The sequence below is a fragment of the Ochotona princeps genome, chromosome 17 (genome assembly GCF_030435755.1).
Source record: "Ochotona princeps isolate mOchPri1 chromosome 17, mOchPri1.hap1, whole genome shotgun sequence".
NCBI classification, from domain to species: domain Eukaryota; kingdom Metazoa; phylum Chordata; class Mammalia; order Lagomorpha; family Ochotonidae; genus Ochotona; species Ochotona princeps.
This window is the reverse complement of record NC_080848.1, coordinates 28,596,732-28,615,650: the sequence shown is the minus strand read 5'-3', so window position 1 is coordinate 28,615,650 and position 18,919 is coordinate 28,596,732. Positions and strand designations below refer to the sequence as shown.

The following is an 18,919-nucleotide window of genomic DNA, read 5'->3' as shown; positions in this document are numbered from 1 at the left end:
TAATTTTTGTACATTGATCTGGTATCCTAAAGCTCTGTCAACACAGCTGTAACAATTTATTAACTCTTTAGGGTTTCCTATGTAGAATATTATGTCATTTGCAAATAGCTTCTTCTTTTCCAATCTGTATACTTTTTTTTTAAATCTTACTGGTTTGATTAGGCCTTCCAATATAATATCAAATAGAAATGGCAAAGTAGAAATCCTTGTTCTGATCTGATAGATCTTGTTTGATCTTTGCTATTAAGTGTGATAGTAGCTCTAAGTTTTCTTAGCGTTTGGTATTGACTTTAGAAAAAAATATACTTTAGGAAAGTATATTGGATATTGCTTTTTTATGAGCTTTTCTGCATAACAACTTTTCTGAATTTTGGTCATCTATTAGTATGGTATATTGCATTAAATTAGTATGTTAAACCAACCTTACATTCCTGGAATGAATTTCGCCTTGGCCACAGTATATAATCCTTTTAATATATTGCTGGGTCCAGTTTTTTAGGGTCTGTCATGGAGTATTATTTCTGCGGGTATAAGAAATAACTACTATGTAGTTTTCTTGTGATGTCTTAACTTGTTTTAGTACCAAGCAATAGTGAGTTGGCAAATGACTCCTCTTCTAGTTTTCGAAGAGTGTGTGAAATATTGCCCCAATCCTTTAAATTTCTGGTGCGCTTCATCAGTGCAGACATCTGGTCATGGGCTTTGCTTCATCTATGTGTTTTAAATAGTTGCAGACAGAGAGTGAGGAAGAGGAGCAGGAGAATCAGAATGAGGTATTTCATCTGCTGGCTCACTCCCCGGAGCCACAGCAGCCAGCAGCACTGGGTCTGGTTGAAGCCAGGAGCTTTACCCCGATTCCCAGACACTGACTGAGGCCACCTTCCGCTGCTTCCTCAGGCCTTAGCAGGGAGCTGGATCGGAAGTGGCACCTGTATGGGATGCAGGCATCACAGGTAGCAGCTTTTATCCACTATGACACAACAATGGCCTCAGGCTTCTCTTTATAGATAGATACTTTGATTACTACATCTTTGCTTGATGTAAATCTATTCAGTGCTTTGTGTCTTTCCATGAATTTGTCTACTTAATTTTTTTTACTTATTTATATGAAAAGAAAATAGAGACCTGTCTTCACCAGCCTATTCCCCAATGTATTATAAATTTTATATTCACTTAGACTTCTGAAAAGTTACAAGTACTACCTGTATGTTAATCCTAGTTTTGACTCTTTTGTGTATTTTCTTGGTCATGCTGAATGTACATTTTGTTGTTCTCTCTATAAAATCAACTTTTTGTTAAACAGTAGAAGAAATCAATTTCATTTGTTTATTATTCTAATGTCTTTTCTTCCTTTGTTCTTGGTTTGTTTTTTTCCAAATGTCTTAATGTGGAAGGTTGGATTGTTGAGTTCAAATCTTTCTTCTTTTTAAATATAAATTTTTAACAGCTCTAAATTTCTCTCTGAGCACTGCTTTCATTTTATCCCCCAATTTTGGTACACTGTATTTGCACTTTCATTTATCACAAACTATTTTCCAATTTCCCTTCTGATTTCTTCTTTGACCTACAGGTTAGAAGTGAATTTCTGGGCTTTCCGGTTTTCCTTCTGTTAGTGATTTTTAGTTTCATTCCATTATGGTAAGGAAAGATACTTTTTATTATTTTAACCACTTAAAATTTGTGGAGACTTATTTTATGGCCTAACATGTGGCTGGTCTGTCCAAAGAATGTGCCATGTTCACTTGAAAGGAATGCATATTCTGTAAGGGGACAGGTGCTGTGAATGTGTTAGGCCTGTCTGTAGTTGTAGGCTCAGTGTTCAGACTTCTATTTTTTTGGTGATTTTCCTTCTGGTTGTTCCATGCATTATTCCATGCAGAGCATTAAAGTCTTGAACGGTCGTTGTTGAATATTTCTGACAAATTTGCATCATTTGTTTTGGGGCACTTCTGTTGCATAAATGTTTGTCCCTGTCATATTCTTAATAGAATATCTTCATTATTCTAAAGTATTCCTTGTCTGAAGTTAGTGTTACAGCCTGTTTTGTCTGATAACAGTATAACCAAAGCAGTTCTCTCTTGTGTATACTTGCTAGTATTTCCTTTCCACTCTTTCATTTTCACCATGGTTATGTTCCCTAACCAAACTATTTCTCTGGCAGCCAGCATGTATTTGGATTGTGTTACTTTATTTTTAATATTTCATTTTTATTGGAAAGTCAGATACACAGAGAGGAGAGACAGAGAGGAACATCTTCCGTCCATTGATTCATTCCCCAAGTGGCTGCAACAGCCACAGCTGAGCTGATCTGGAGCCAGGAGTCTCCTCCAGGTCTCCCATGTGGATGCAGGGTCCCATGACTTTGGGCCATCTTTGAATGCTTTCCCAGGCATAGCAGGGAGCTGGATGGGAAGCCGGGGCTGCCAGGATTAGAACCAGTATCCATATGGGATCCCGGTGCATTCAAGGCGAGGATTTCAACTACCAGGCTACTGCACTGGGCCCGATCATGCTATTTTAAATCTGTTCAGTCAATCTTTATCCTTTGATTGGAATGTTTAATTCATTTACATTTAATCTAATTTAACTATTAAAAAAACTCAGTTATTTGCTATCCATAAATAGGTATAATGATTCCTTTTCTATAACTTCATTTTTCTGTGTTAAATATATATTTTAGTTTACCTTTTTAAATCTTTGTAATTATTTTACTACATATTTTATTTATCCATTGCTTTGAGGAATATAATTTTTGATCTAGTCTAGATTAACATCAAGTTAATTTCCATAATGAACAAAAATTTTTCTAAATATGTCAGTTTCTGCTTCCTTCACTTTGTGTTACTTTGTCATACATTTCATCTTTATACAGATGTGCAGAAAAGGGTTAACATTAAAGGTCTGTTTGAAGATATCTCTTGGCTGGTGTACGGGAACTTATGTTTCAGGAGATAACCAACACTGATAAATTAAACTGTCTCAGAGTTTCTAAGTAATTTATGCAAGCAGTGTGTTAATGCAGAACATCTGTTTTCCTCCTGAGAATCTACACCTTTGAAAAGTGCTAAGGGCTCTGCGCGATAGCATAGTGGTTAAAGTCCTTGCCTTGCACACTCCGGGATCCCATTTGGGAGCCGGTTCTTTTTTTTTTTTTTTTTTTTTAAAGATTTTTATTATTATTGGAAAGCCGGATATACAGAGAGGAAGATCTTCCGTCCGATGATTCACTCCCCAAGTGAGCCGCAACGGGCCCAGTGCTGTGCCAATCCGAAGCCAAGAACCAGGAACCTCTTCCAGGTCTCCCACGCGGGTGCAGGGTCCCAAAGCTTTGGGCCGTCCTCGACTACTTTCCCAGGCCACAAGCAGGGAGCTGGATGGGAAGTGGAGCTGCTGGGATTAGAACCGGCGCCCATATGGGATCCCGGGGCTTTCAAGGCGAGGACTTTAGCCGCTAGGCCAGGCTGCTGGGACCGGGAGCCGGTTCTAATCCCAACCACCCTGCTTCCCATCCAGCTCCCTGCTTGTGGCCTGGGATAGCAGTTGAGGATGGCCCAAAGCCTTGGGACTCTGCACCCACATGGGAGACCCAGAAGAGCTCCTGGCTCTCAGCTTCGGATGGGCTCAGCTCCAGCCATTGCCCTCACTTGGGGAGTGAACCATTGGCCTCTCTGTCTCTCCTCTGTCTCTTCCTCTCTGTCTCTCCTCCTCTCTGTATATCCGCCTTTCGAAGAAAAATAAATAAATCTTAAAAAAAAAAGCTAGGAAATGGCTGCCTTCATGCAAACCCCAATAAAATTGTGGGTGCTAAGTCTCTGAAGTTTCTCTGGTAGGCAACAGTTAATACATGTAGGCATAACTCCTGTGAAGACAAATGGGTTTATTTTCTTATGATTCCAGTGAAAACAATTAAGGTTGCTTCTCCAGGATTTTGCTTACAAACTTTTGATTTTACAGATAATTCTTCTTCCACTGTGACAAATTCTAGCCAGGTGCAAAACTATATGCTGAGGCAATTACTGTTTCAACTGAATTACTGAATCTGAGGGTGGTATGACTACCCTTGAGGAAATCAACAGATTTATCACTACTCATATATATCGTTCAATTTAAAAAGAAAATGATGACAAGCCAAAAACACACATTTACTGACCTAGTTCCTTTTGTGGCTGTTCTTTATCCTGTCATGTGGATAGGTGTTACTGTTCAAGGCTTTTTGGTACAGTCTAGATTACCATTTTTACAGATTTTGTTAAACGTTAATACATCCAGTTTTTAATTTCCTCTCCAAAGGACAGCTTTATCAAATTCCAGACTTCATGGTAGACACTTTTCCATGTTCACAACTGTGAGCCCATCAGTCATCTGTTTTAGATTCTCCATAGTTTTGATGTGAAAATGCCTGTTAATGCTAATGAGGTTCCCCTGTCCATGAGTTACTTGTTACTTTCTAGATTTTTACTTAATCATTTAATTTTGCTCATGTGTTTTAGGTCTTTCTGAGTTCATGCATGACTTTCTTAGATGTGTACCTAAATGTTTTTCATCAAATTTGTTAAGTCACAATTTTTCACATTCTTTCTGCCTCATTTTCTCTTTCTTCCTTTGGAACTGCTACTCTGGGTATGTAATGTGCTTGACGAATTCCCTGGCATGCTGCTCCTTAGCCTTTATTGTTCTAACATCAGACTTTCTAACTTCAGTCGATACCGCTATATAAGCTGATCACGTCAGCAGTAGGCCTTGTAATGAATCTTTCCTATCAGTTAATATACATCTTAAATCCAGAATTTCTAGTAGGCCCTTTTCAACACATTTTGTGTCTTAATGATACTTTAATATTACATGGTGTGAGGAGCTGCTGTTCTCATGGTATCCTATAATTAATTCTTTAGACACAGTTTCCTTAATTCCTAACCGTTTATTTTATTTCTCTACCGAACATTTCTTTGATAGAGAAATAAAAATATGGGCTTCCTCGAGTACTGTTCTTACTGATCATTTCCCCTGGCTCTTTTTCCATGTCAGACACACACACATACATAAAATTTGTTGTTGAAAGCAGTACATTTTGCTTAGTAATAACATGGCAACTCTAGAACTCAATTCTTTTCCACGCCCAAGATTTTTATTGGTAGAGCTTTTTTCCTGAAGTACTCTGTAATATGCCATGTGCGGTTACTGAAGACTAGCTAGTGTAGTGGTCAGCAAATTATTAGATAGAAATTTCCTTAAATGTTTGGAATAATGGTACCTCCCATTAGGATAAACTTTCAACTCTCACAAAAGGAGGTAGCAACTCTTCCTTGTTCTTCATTTCCTGCTTCATTATAAAATCAATGTAAAAGCTTGGGCTCTTCTCATATGCTTAGCACACAGCATGGTTATGATCCTATACGTATATACACTTCTCTATAGTCCTAGGAAGTTGTCAGAACTTTTGTCTAAGATTTATTTTATTTTTATTGCAAAATCCAATGTACAGAGAGGAGGACAGACAGAGAGGAAGATCTGTGCGATGATTCAGTCCCCAGGCGGCCATAACGGCCTGAGCTGAGCAGATCTGGAGCCAGGAGCAGCTTCTGGGTCTCCTGCGTGAGTGCAGAGTCCCAAGGTTTTGAGCCGTCTTCAACTGCTTTCCCATGCTAGAAGCAGGGAGTTGGATGGGAAGCGGGGAGGTCGGGATTAGAACCGGTGTCCATATGGGATCCTGGCACGTTCAAGGCAAGTACTTTAGCCACTAAGCTACTGCACCAGGCTCAGTTGTCAGAACTTTTATTAGCTTTTCTCTGCACATACATTAGACAGCCTCTAATGTGCCCCAAATGTCATTCAGCATCTCAGGTACCTTCACAGATCAGTGCTGGGTGAGTGTTGAGTCAGGTCAGAGAAGCTTGTGAGTGCTGGGTCCTTTCGGGCAACCAGCAAACAGGTCACATAATGGCTATTTTTCAGTATTGGGTCTGCAATGGTTGTCAAGTTTCTGAGTTTAACAAAGATTGTAGTTGGGTTTAAACCTTGAACTTGGAGAGGGCTATGGCAGTTGGTTGAATTAAAATGTTGCAAAGCTCACTATATTTAATGAGAATAAACCATTCTTTTTACGGATAAATGTTTCCTTGAATGCTTTAAGCTTTGGGTAATATGCAGTTTTGGTAAGGGTAATTCTAATTTAGTCTGTTTTCTTATTGCTTTCAGAATTTCCAGATGTCTTGGTTTTGCCACTTTTCAGGACTTCTCCCAATTTACAAAAAGTAAGGATATCTTCATTTGTTTATGGAGGGATATTGGTTTATATTTTTGTTTTCTTTCTTTACATGTTTTGTAATATCTGCTTAGTGAATCCATTTGGGTGAACATTTTTTAAGGAAGCTTTTAACTATACAGTATTATTCAGGTTATTTACTTCGTCTTGGACGAGATTCAGTGTTTGATAGGTTTTGAGAAAGTAGTTCAAGTTGTCAAATATATATACTTTCAATGTCTACAGAGTCTAGCAACATCATCTCTTGAGTTCCTGATTTAATAATTGTGGCTTCTCTTTTTTTCTTTGGCAGTTTTGTTATTTTTGCTGTTCTATTCAGCATCTGCTTTTAGTTACATTAATTTTATTTTGTTTTCCAATTTCATTGACTTACTACTTCCTTCTTCCTATGTTTGCTTTACATTTATTATGCTATTTTTGCTAGCTTCTTAATCAACATCTTAAGATCTTTACCCTTTCCTAAAATAAGCATTTACTTATGTTGCCCTCTGAGTACTGCTTTAGCTTCAGCTCACAGGTTTTGATACGTTGTATTTCCATTTTTGATCAGTTCACAGTATTTCTAATTTTCTTTGAGACTTCCTGTGTGACCTGTGGATCATTTAGAAGTATGCTGCCCAACCTCCAAGCATTTGGACGTATTTTTCTGTTACTGATTTCCAGTTTGTTTTGTTTCGTTATGGTAAAATAAGATTTTTATGGTCCACATATGGTCATGCATATTCCATGTACACCAGAAATGGATGTTTACCTTCTTACTGGAATGCTCTACAATATCAATTTAATCTTTTTGGCTAATAATGTTCAAACCTTTATTAGTTTGTCCACTAGTTAGAGTGGAATTTCTAAAGCTCCAATTTTAAGAGTGAATTTGTTTATTTCTGTCTTCAGATCTGACTGGTTTTATTCAGTGCATTTGAAAACTTTTTCAGGGACATACACACTTTGGAGTAATATCATCATAAGAAATTGGTCTGTTTTTATTCCTACTAATTTTATTTTCTCTGGATTATTCTACTTTCTCTCCAATTGATGCAGTTCTCTCCAGCCAGTGTACTGGTATTTTGAATTTCTGGTGTTCTTTCCATGTCTGCCTGATAATGTATTTATTTTCCACAGTACACAAACTGTACCTGCTGCACTAGGCATTCTGTCTAGATTCTTTACACAACATAAAATAAGTTTACTACATCTTAGTAAGCACGCATACGGTACTAAAACTTCTACACTGTCAGGGCTAGGATGAAGCCAGGAGCTCATAACTCTCTTTAGGTCTTCTCCCATATAGGTGGCAGGACCATCATCTGTGGCATTCTGAGGTGCGCTAGCATGCAGCTGGATTTGGAAGCAGTTTCCAATATGGTAGGAAAGCACTGCAACCGGTGGCTGTGCCACAACAGTAGACTTCCATCAACCTTTTGTAGAAGTTGATTTTAGCTTTGTAAAAATTTTACTCACAGTAAAATACACATGCATGTTTAAAAAGATATAGTATTAGAATACTTTCATTATCAGACAGAAGTGTTATACCCATTCATCTTCAATTTTCAAGTTTCTGAAACGATTGCTTTGGACAGTTTTGCTTGTGTATCGCCATATTTTTAAGTACTACCTGTGTTATTACCACTTGGGTTTTGGCCTTTGGCAATTATGCATTAACTCTCCTCTGTGGAAGACTTTTACTTCTCTTATATCCCTCATAGTTGAACTTAAATCCCAACATTCTATCACTTACATGTACAATTCTGACAATTCAGTATCCACTGGATTACTATTAAGAACTGAGAACACCTGCTGCTAAGGTACCTGGGAAAGCAGCAGAATATGGCCTAAGTACTTGGATCTCTGCACCCAAGTAGGAGACCCAGAAGAAGCTCCTGGCTCTGGCTGTTGTGGCCATTTGGCAGGAATAAATCAGCAGATGAAAGGTCCCTCTTTCTCTGTAATTGCCTTTCAACTACTTCAATCAAAAAAATTATTTGAAAGTCAGAAAGCAAGACAAATCTTCTATCACTGGTTCACTTCCCAGATGGCCACAACAGCCAGGGCTGTGCCAGGAGGAAAACAGGAGCTAGGAGCTTCTGCAGGTTTCCTGCGTGGGTGTCAGAGGCCCAACTACTTGGACCATCTTCCACTGTTGTTTCCAGACCATGATCGGAAAAAGGGACGACTCATGGGATGCCAGCAAGCTAAGCAGTAGTTTTTAACTATCATGCTGTAATGACCAAATGGTGGCTCCAAATTTTATTTCTTAAGTGAAAATTTGGTCTTCTGTGAGCTATCTCTTCCTTTATAAATTTTTTTTTGTTACTGATTCCTAAGTTTTGCCAAATCTGTAAAGGTTCTCATCATTGTCAATCCTTCCATCCGTTATCATCAATTTACAATAACCACTCTTTGGGCTTGCTGCACAGAGGTCTCAGTTCCCCTTACTGATTACTGCAGGAATTCTTTCCACCTCTTCCGGAGTGGAGCCCCAGACTGCTGCATACGTGATGGTTGTCTTTCTGGGTATTTTTGTTTATGGAGCACATCTTACAGTAACATCCTAAGGAAGTATTCACTTGCAGTAAATACGTTAGGTCTTCCAATTTACAGTTCATTGGTAGTTTATTTTCCATAGGAGTCAAATTACAATTTAAAAATTTCCCTCAAAAACTTGAATGCAATTTCATCTCTTTTAGCTTCACTGTTGCTTTTTCAGAAGTCAGGTGATTGTGGAGTTCAAATTTTGTAGATTTGTCTGCCCTGGAATGTTTCTTCTTTAAAAAAAAAATTATTGGAAAGGCATATTTACAGAGAGAAGGAGAGAGAGAAAGATCCTCCATCTGCTGGTTCACTCCCCAAATGGCTAGAACCGAGTTTGCTCTGAAGCTAGGAGCTTCTTCCAGATCTCTAATGGAGATGCAGAGTCCCACAGACCTGGGTCAGCCTCCACTGCTTTTCCAGGCCATGAGCAGGGAGCTGGATGGGAAGTGCAGTGGCTGGGATATAACCGGCGTCCATATAGCATGCCAGTGCTTGGAGGTGAAGGATTAGCCAGGTGAGGCAATGCACCAGTCACACTCTTCTACAATGTTAAAAAGCTTTTCTTTTTCTCAGGTACACAGAACTGCACAAATAGATGGTGTGCGGCTTTGACTCTTTATCTGTGCTTCAGTAGACCATTTCTAACAACAACCATCACACTTCTCAGTTGGGGGAATTGTCATGTTTTTTGATACTTACATTCTCTGTTCTCTTGATATATCTCCTATTTCTGAGAAGCTATTGCATACTTACCTATTTTTCTCCATTTTCTCATTCTCTTTTGCATAAGGGAACTCTCAGTCCTGTCTTCATAGCCCTATACTGTGTTTGAAAACTGTCAGGTATAGCTGAATTTTTCATTTGTTTTCATGGGAAGAATATATTACTTTCGAAGGCTATTAGTAACAGATTCTTTGGGGACTGTTCTAAAGGTTGGCAAATTGCAGACTACAAAAACTGTGGCCCATGTCTTATTTTTGTCTAACCTGCAAAGAAGGACTAGTAATTTATATATATATTAGTATTTATATTTTTAAAAAACAAAGGGAATGCTTGTTTTCTCCAACACCTAAAACACATGCTGTTGGCTCTTTACAGAAGAAATTGTCCACCTTGTTCTTTTCTAATTACTGCTTATTTTCTCCAAGTGCTTTGTGCTGGATATGTTTTTGCTAGAAGTCTATCATTGTTTTGGTTTGGTTTTCATTGTTACAGACTTGATTTGAATATGTAGTGAAGATTTTTCTATCTATATAAGAATAAAGGAGTATCAGCCCTGCATGCATGCTTGGGGCTCATGCCACAATTTCATACAATTAAGGTACTTTGTTATGAGGTGGGAAGAATTTTACACATTCCTTCCTGAAAACCATAAGATTGTTAGCCTACTCACAGTATGAAGTAGGATGTATGCATTAACCTCGCATCTTTAATAATTTATGCCTGTGTGGCAGAATACAGAGACTCTGGTTCAGACTTTGCAGAAGAATACGTGGATGAAGGAGGAGCCTCATTAGACAATCCTGCAACCAATTCTGTGTTTCCTTGATATTTTAGGTTCTCTTAAGTCCTAAGCTTTTCTATACATGAATCTGAGATTACACTCATCACTGTAGAAGTAAATCTAGCCTTCTGTGGCCTCTTAAGTCATTTTATCATTCAACTGGTTTTCACAGTTGAGAATTTACTGTCTTTTCTAGTCTGCTGTTTGACATTTTTATTCCTTTAATGTCACGGACTTTTAAGAAAAAAGACTAGTGCTCAATTGTTCACAGCATTTTTAAATGTTGCTCTAGTTCGGGTAAATTGTGCCCCAAGGTTCCTTCACCAGTCACTGAAAGCTTGGTGCCCAGTGTGGCAGTGTTGAGGTGTTGCAACCTTTAAGAAGTGCAAGGTATTTGGGTCACAGGGGCCCTACCTTCAGGAAGGATCAATATAGTTCTTGCAGGGCCCAGGCCACTGCGTTATGGTGAGAGCAGGTAGTTAGACATCACTGAGCCTAATCTCGAATCCTCTGACTTCTCTCATGCAAGCTCCTGCTGTGTCATCTGCCATGCTGTGACACAGCCAAGGAGAATCTCTGAAGAGGTATGGTCGCACAGCTGAGCTAAATGATTCTCTCTTTTTTTAAACAGTGTACCTAGTATAAGGTATTTTGTTGTAGCAACACAAAACAGGCTATAATATAAATATTTTATTTGGCATTATATTTATGTATTAAAATAATTTAAGTTCATAAAAATTGGCCACAACGCGAAGTGATCTAATACTGTTGAAAACTGATGGAACATCAGGATACCACTATGGAGATTCATATTTAAAGTATCGTGTATAAGTGAAGCATTTAAGGTAATAAAATAGTTCAGGGAAAAAGGCTGCCCCTGTTTTCAGTGTTTCTGTACAATCTTGCTCATGTGAATTGTGACCACTTAAGACAAAGATTACACTCTCGGTTTAGCAACAGGTTAAGCTGTTTGCTTTACTGTCTGGGATGCTTCCAAGGCTGCTAATGGTTCCCTGTGAGTCTTTAAAAATTAGGTAACATAGAAATCAATTGTTTTCTGCTTGTATTGTTTTCTACATGTATCCTGTATAAAGAGTACCTCAGATTATAATCCCCTTTTGTGCAAATTAGTACTCAGTTTTACCAAATGATATACAATATTCACTTGATTTTATTTTAAACATTTTATTTTTCTTTACTTGAAAGACAGAGACCAACAGTCTAACTGCTGGTTCATTCCCCAAATGGCCTCAATACTCAGGGGTCAGCCAAAGTCAAAGGGTAGGTACTCCATCTGGGTGTGGAACTTGGGCTGCCGTCTGTCTTCTCAGGCACATTAGCAAGGAGCTAGACTGGAACCCAAGAACTGACACTGTGATATGGGATGCGAGTTTGGAGGCAGCAGCTTATTAACCCACTGCACTGCAGTGCTGCCCCATCAATCTTTGTTTCTAATTTTTCAGTTAAATTTTTGGCAAAGTGCTACTGCTATCCATTGTATCCTCCGAGGAACAGTGGAATGGTGGCTGGCATTGCACAGCAGTTCAACTTCTGTCTGGTTTGCGAACATCGCATGTATGTGCTGCTTTGGGTCTGCTCTGCTGCACTGCCAATCCAGCTCCCAGCTGCTGTGCCTGAGGAAGCAGTGGGAAATGACCCACTCATGAAGAGACCCCAGTGAAGTTCCAGGCTCCTACTTTCCAGCCTGGTGCAGGCCAGCTGTTGTGGCCATGTGAGTGAGGAGTGACCAAATCTTTGTTGCACTTTGCCTAAGAAACAACTGTCATTTTACTAGTTTTAAAATTTATTTGAGCTCTATATTTTTAGCATTAGTTTGAAAAACATAAGCACTATATAAGTATTACAGGTTGCTGAATTACATGATAGTCTAGAAACACCTGACTAGAAGCTCTTTTGGGCCAGGTGGTATTGTGGGAAAAGCACTGAATTGCACATTTTTTTTTCAGTAACTCAGCAAGTATATATTAAGCCTTTATGTCCGAACCTAAAATACAGCTGGTTGTGACAGTCTGAAAATATCTTCAAGGGAAGAAACAGGTAATTAAAATGAGATATGTGCTATAACAGAGATAATGTACAAAATGGTATGAGTTTAGTAGGATGTAAATAGTGGGGAGTGTAGTACATAGAGGTAGGCTGATGTAGAGAGGCAAAAGCAGCTGTTGCTTATGGTTTTTCAAAGAAAGGAGGCCAAGAAGTGAAGCATCATTGAGGAGCAGTGTGATTTTACATAAGTAATGAAGTATCTCACAACTAGTTTCAAAACAAAACCACATATGGAGCACTCACAAGCACTGCTAGTGGAAGTGACCAATGGAGAAGTCAATGTACTTAAAGTCATAAGACACAGACTACAAATGTTCTTGAATTTCAGAGCAGTACTTGCATTAGAAGTTAATAAACTGAGGTAAGAATATGTATCTTCCTAAAATCAAATGATTAAAACCCAGGAATTTTAAACATAGTTTTTGATGGAAGCTTCGACATGTTAGCTGAAATATTAGCATTCAAACATAATAGGTAAATCAGGGATAGACAAAGTAAATGGATAAATACTTTAAGAGCCTGCAGTGTAATTTAATGTCAAGCAAAGCAGGATTTCTAGGCAGAAAACAGCAGCAGGAAGTCAATCATGGAACTAAGCTGCAGGTTGAACACCACTCTACACTGACAAGAACAGGAGTAGATGACATGTTCTAAGGCTTAAACTTTTTGTTACTATGTCAGTTAGCTCGGTGTGGGGGCTGGCACTATGGTAGCTGCCTAAGCATCCTCCTGCAGTGCTGGCATCCCCTATGGGTGCTAGTTTGAGTCCTAGTTGTTCCACTTCTGACCCAGCTCCCTGATTGTGGCCTAGAAAGGCAGAGAATAACTTAAAAAGTCCTTGGCCCGTGAAACCACATGGGAGATCCAGAAGGGGCTCTCAGCTTTGTTCTGACTGCTGTGGCCATTTGGGGTGTGAATCAGTGGATTAAAGATCTCTCTCTCTTGAGAATTCTGACTTTCATGTAAAATATTAAAAAAAATTAGCTCTATGTAAAAATTTAAATGAATTTAGTCTGCTTATGTGTGAATGGTCTAATGAGTACATAAGATACTTGTGAGAAGTTCTGATTTTTTTTTTTTTAAGGTAACCTTTTTCTTTCTTTCTGCTGCTGTCCTTCCGTTTCAGTGTTCTCCAACATTATCATTTAACATAGGAGACAAAGCAAGGTATAAATAGCTTTCACAGTCTCTTCTTTAAACTGTCTTCTAAATTTAAAAAATGACTTTAGGATCAAAAACTGCCTCTCTGTCAGCCATCTTTACATAGAAACGGAACAGATTTATATTTGATGAAAGTAATTTAAGACATGCCAGAATGCAGCACATCTTTAGTGACTGAAGGTACGGACTGCAAATAAAACACTTTCTCACAGTAGCTGGTATCCCAACACTTAGCTGAAAGTCGGAGGCAGTGTGTTTATGCACGAAATAATCACCTGTAGTCACATGTACTGATTTGTAGGTTATATATGCCTCCCAGATGGGTCGCAGCGCCACTTTCAGCTTTCTGATGCACGGAAGCAGGACTGGATTGGAAGCAGAGCAGCTGGAACTCAAACTGATGCCCACACATACATCAGTTTAAAAATATTCTGGGTTTTCATGTTTACAAGGCATTGATTTTCTTCAATAAATATCTTTGTATTCCATTCATTGTTTGTCCAGTTATACAATTACTGTAAACAGCCAGTTTTGAGTTTTGTTTTACGTAAGATTTGTACTGTTTAACTTGTACTTGTGACATCTATCACTAAAAGCTGACCAATTCTTAAGGTTCCTGTTCCATGAAATTTTGCTAAAATAAACGTCAAGTGCAGCACTAAATATACATGTAACTCAGCTCAGAGAATACCACAATGACACCATATACAGTTTCTACTTACCTACCAAGGGCCTGGTTTAAGGCCCTGTATGCTTGAATTTCATACCACTGTCGTCCAGGTAAGAGACCTCTTAATTTTGAATGGTGGTCATTGTACTTGCGCTTCAGTTCAACCTAATAATTTTTAAAAACATAAAGTAGATCACTAAAGGTCATTTAAAAATCCTATTAAGTTCTAACATTTTGAATATTAAAAGGAAGAAAGATATTTCATAATTACTAAAACTTCCCTCCTTTTCTGTCAATTGCCTTTTTTTCATTGATGGCTTTGGGAAGTTCTGACTTTTCAGTGTTGTATAGAATGTAACTGACTTTTTTTCATTTTGAAATTAACGCATGTTAAAAGTGTAATTAAGTAGTTCATTCTATGCTTATCAGTCTGATAGTCTTTGTGACTTTTAAGTCAAACGTAAAGCTTAATGTGACTGGATTTGACTACTCTAGCTATTTTCATAATTTTTAGTATCTGCTTTCATTTTCTCAAGTACTCAGGTTTTTTTTTTCCTTAGCAGGAATATCCAGTACACGGTAGAAGACCTAATATATCATTTTGCCTGACCTGCCAAGGCAACCTCTACTGGAATTCAAAATTCACTAAAACTATAGCAGGCTAATGTTTAGGTTGATAATCTTATATTGCCTGAAACAGGAACAGCCATACTTTAGCATTAATTTCTCCCAGTACCAGGCTGAAATTCTTAGTGTGACTGTGGACAGTGTCCCAGGCATTGAGGTACTTCCTGTTCTAGCTGGTGGAAAGAACTATTCTCAGCACGTTATGAGCTCAAGGGGAGCCCTTTGCGGGTATCTGCCCATTGCTGGCTGCTATGACCTCAGCACAGTTACACGGCCATGCTCTGCCTGGGTTTATTCTCCCTGCACAGTGGGCTGGTCACTGGCTTCAGGCAATAATCTGGTGCAGTTAGGTAATTCATCCTGTTACTATGGCTAATGTCTAAATGCTCAGTTTTCTACTTTTTACACAGAAGTATAAATCTGATCTGTTACCTGCATGCTACTATTTTGTAAAAGGTTTTCTAATGAAAAAAAAAATCTACTTATTCACAAAGGTAATTATTTCATGTACCTCCATTATGCAATAAAAAGCTGTAACAGAGATGTTTTCAGAACACTTTTTACACTGTTGAGTAATTTCTTATATACTAGAGGGAAGTGTTCAAATTCAAATACACGCAGCACTAGAAAGCTAAAAAGCAGGCTTCTGGGACTTGTAAGAGACTGACTTTGTTCTGTGCCCATGAGGACTGAGTTCATAGGTTTATACTATATTCTTAAGATCCTAAAATGTTATTATTCAGTGCTTTTTAATATCCTCAATACTAAATTGTTTTGTAAACCTAACTTTCTTTTGTACAGCTTAAGGAAATTTACCAAGAATGTCAAACTTTTATGAACCTATATCATGAAGTTGGCATTAAAGATAATTTTTGAAAAACAAAGTTCGATGCTATATCATTTACAGAAATAAATTCAAGATACACTGAAAACCTAGAAATAGTCTTGAGGGATTATGAAGCTCCTAAACTGTTCCATGCACACAGCAGTGCTTAACAGGAATTATCTCCATTTAATCTTCTTAATATATTGTCATTGATTGGCAGGAAGCTGGATTAGTAGAGGAGCTAGAACTTACACTCTGAAACAGGATGCCAGGATTGTGTGCCACAATATCAGCTCCTATCAACTTTTCTAAATGAAGTCAGCTAGGTCGGTTACACTGTACTTGTCTTACTTAAAAAGTAAGTAAAGAAATGAAGTAAAAAATGGCTTCAGAACTTAAATAGCAGCTATAGAAAACTTTGTGGAACTTCCAGTACTAACACTTTGTTTTAGGTGCGTTAAGTCACCAGCACTGGCATCTGGTGTGAAAAAGAAGGAATGGATCCTTTTAGCCAGGTTGCGTTTAAAGATGTCCTCTTAAGCAGTAGTACTGGACGGGTATATTGAACAATTTATTTTTATAGGAGGGTACAAAGAGATACTTTTTTAAGACTTTAGGTTAATTTACTATGAAGTCCAAATTTCATACAACTAAGAAAACATATGTAATGCTGTTTCCCATTATGTATAAACAATCAAAATCCAAAACAACTTTGGGTATGCCTCATCTGAAATGTTTGGAACTAAAGAGTCTATTTCTGTGAAGCAGCTTTAGACTTGGAAGAGTAGAAATTTATCTTATATGCCCTCAAAAGAACCTCCCAAGTTTCTAAATCAAAACAGTAAAGGAACATGGCACCATAGAAAAGTTAGATACATAAAAATCATCTCTACTTTTCTCGAAGAAATTTTATTTTAGTCTGAGATGGTATTGCAAATTTTGAAAACCTTACCTGTTAAGAGTGACTAATATATCAAAATATTAGTTCTATGACAAAAATTGCACAAGGAAGCACTGGTTATAAAATAGATGTAGGGGGTAAAGAAAGTATGAATATATTTTAATTTCAGATTTTCAAAAATTAGAGCATTCCAATGGCCTTAAATATTTCCCATAAGGTAGTATTTTAGAGGCACAGTAAAAAAGGACTTGAATGACATGAGATGGTTACTTGAAATATCTTTTGTTATAAAATCAGACTTTTAAAAATTGTAATACTCCTAAAGATTTGCTACTTACTAATTAAAGGAATGATCTTTTATAGATAGTACGTGTATTTATTTCTCTGTACACTTAAGACTATCAGGCATGAAAATCAATGTCCAATGTAAAATGACATGCAGCATATGTGAAAAAGCCAGTTCCTCCTGCCAGCAACTGGCCTAAATGTTAAGTAAACCAAAGGCTAGAAGGAATCAGTCAAAATGTCAAAAGACAACCTTTTACCTGCTCATCCTTATAAATACATTGGTTCTCCTCAGGCATGCTTTCCAAACAAAGTTTCAATGTGCAGCAGCAGAATGCCCAAGGCAAGCTCTACCATCTTGAAACTGTCAAAGAAATTAGTCTTTGATCCATTTGGGAGGTCATGCCTACATTCACATCGGCTACATAGTCTAACAACATTACACCTATTGACCGATGCTTCCTCAGTGCGTAACAAGATAGACATTTTATATTATGGAAGTTAACTGCATTTAAAAAAAATTTGATAGGAAAAACCCACCATAACCTTAGCTCAAGTGTGGTTTGGAAAGATGATCTTTTTCAGACTACCTAACATTAGTTTGCAAACGTGTTTTACAAGCATTTCTCAAAATACAAAGTTATCTTTCATTGTTTTCTCTGGCAACACTTTAAACCACTTGCTCCTGTCCTCACTGAATTAGTGCAAGTGTAATGTATGTAAACATCCAAGAGAACACAAACCACTTCATCAAAGGGCACTGACTGAAGACCTATAACCGTGGGGCCCTTACTGTGTCTTAACAATCTGCTGATGTGTAAAAATCTGACCACTTCACCACTGTCATTTGTTTTAAAAATCTGCTTACCTCATTTAGCTGTTTGACAATCCAGTAGTTCAGATGCTGCATTAAGTCACAAAGATTTCTTTATAACTAAACTTCACCAAAAATGAATCTGTGTAAAATCATCTAGCCTAAGTATCATCAAAACTGAATAGCATCTCTTTTTGTTTACATCATTTCATCATTTTCGGCTCTGATTTTTACCACTATATTATAATATACTGGCTATTAAACAACTTCTTTGAGTTCTGTATTGCAAATAGCATAAAAAATATTATTTCTTACAACACTGGATAAAATATAAAATAATCAAAAGGATTATGGTGCATGTGTATGTCATCAAAAAATTGAAGGCTATTAATGTTAAAAAGTGCCCTAAACAGCTCTGTACAAAAGCAGCTTTTTAAAAGTAGCTCATATTTGCCACACTATTTCAGAGTCCAGAGTGCTAACCATTACACTATGGAGCCAAGCCACACTATTTCTTCATTATATACACTATAAATACATCTCTTTACTACTAACTCATAGGAAAGATGTTAATTTTCAATTCATGTGATTATATTTCAGTACATGCCTTACTGAAAGCAATCAACAGACTGCTTTTTTTTTGTATGCAAGCTTGAAGAAAGTTCAAGTCTGCAAATAAAACTAAGCAAACAATCAGCTAAATTCCCCAATTAAGACATTTTAAAATGTTACTTCAGAAAAATAAGCACATTTGTCTAACAAACACTCAAAATAGTTTTTATCTGTAGCCAATGTACAGGGCATAAATGTAAACATTTACTGCCAACCCAGTCCAGCAGAGACTTCACTGCTGCATATCATCACAGTGTAAACACTTTTATCAGAGCATTAGAGTATAATTCCCAACTGCTTGAATTCTAAACCCAGCATAAGATCCTGAGGTGAAATAATTTAGCCAGATAAAAGGAATATAATTGGCTTTATTTTATCTGGCTTATTTTCAAGACTGCTGAAACATGAAGTTAACCAAATATAGTATAACTATACTACTTTTTTTTTTTTTTTTTTTGCTGGAGAGAAAGGCGTTTCTGCCAACAGCTGAGAAGCCATGCTGCCTTTTTTTTAAATTTCTCAAGCACATTAGAAACCATTTCATTGTTACTTCCCCTGTTACATTAGTGTTTGACTATAACATAACAATCTTACCAAAAAATAAGAATCAAGATACAGGAAAAGCACTGTAACTCATTTCAGATATGTTTTAAAACACTGC

At 37.4% G+C, this 18,919-nt stretch overlaps 1 protein-coding gene across 1 annotated transcript in view; it reads right to left on the bottom strand.

The window, feature by feature from the left end:
- The window catches only part of BRIP1 (BRCA1 interacting helicase 1), a 150,232-nt gene that overhangs the window by 8,551 nt on the left and 122,762 nt on the right, over nucleotides 1–18,919 (bottom strand). Inside the window, exon 17 of the mRNA XM_004591193.2 lies at nucleotides 14,246–14,358. Within this exon, the coding sequence (XP_004591250.2) occupies nucleotides 14,246–14,358 (113 nt within the window). The remainder of the gene's footprint in view (nucleotides 1–14,245; nucleotides 14,359–18,919) is intronic.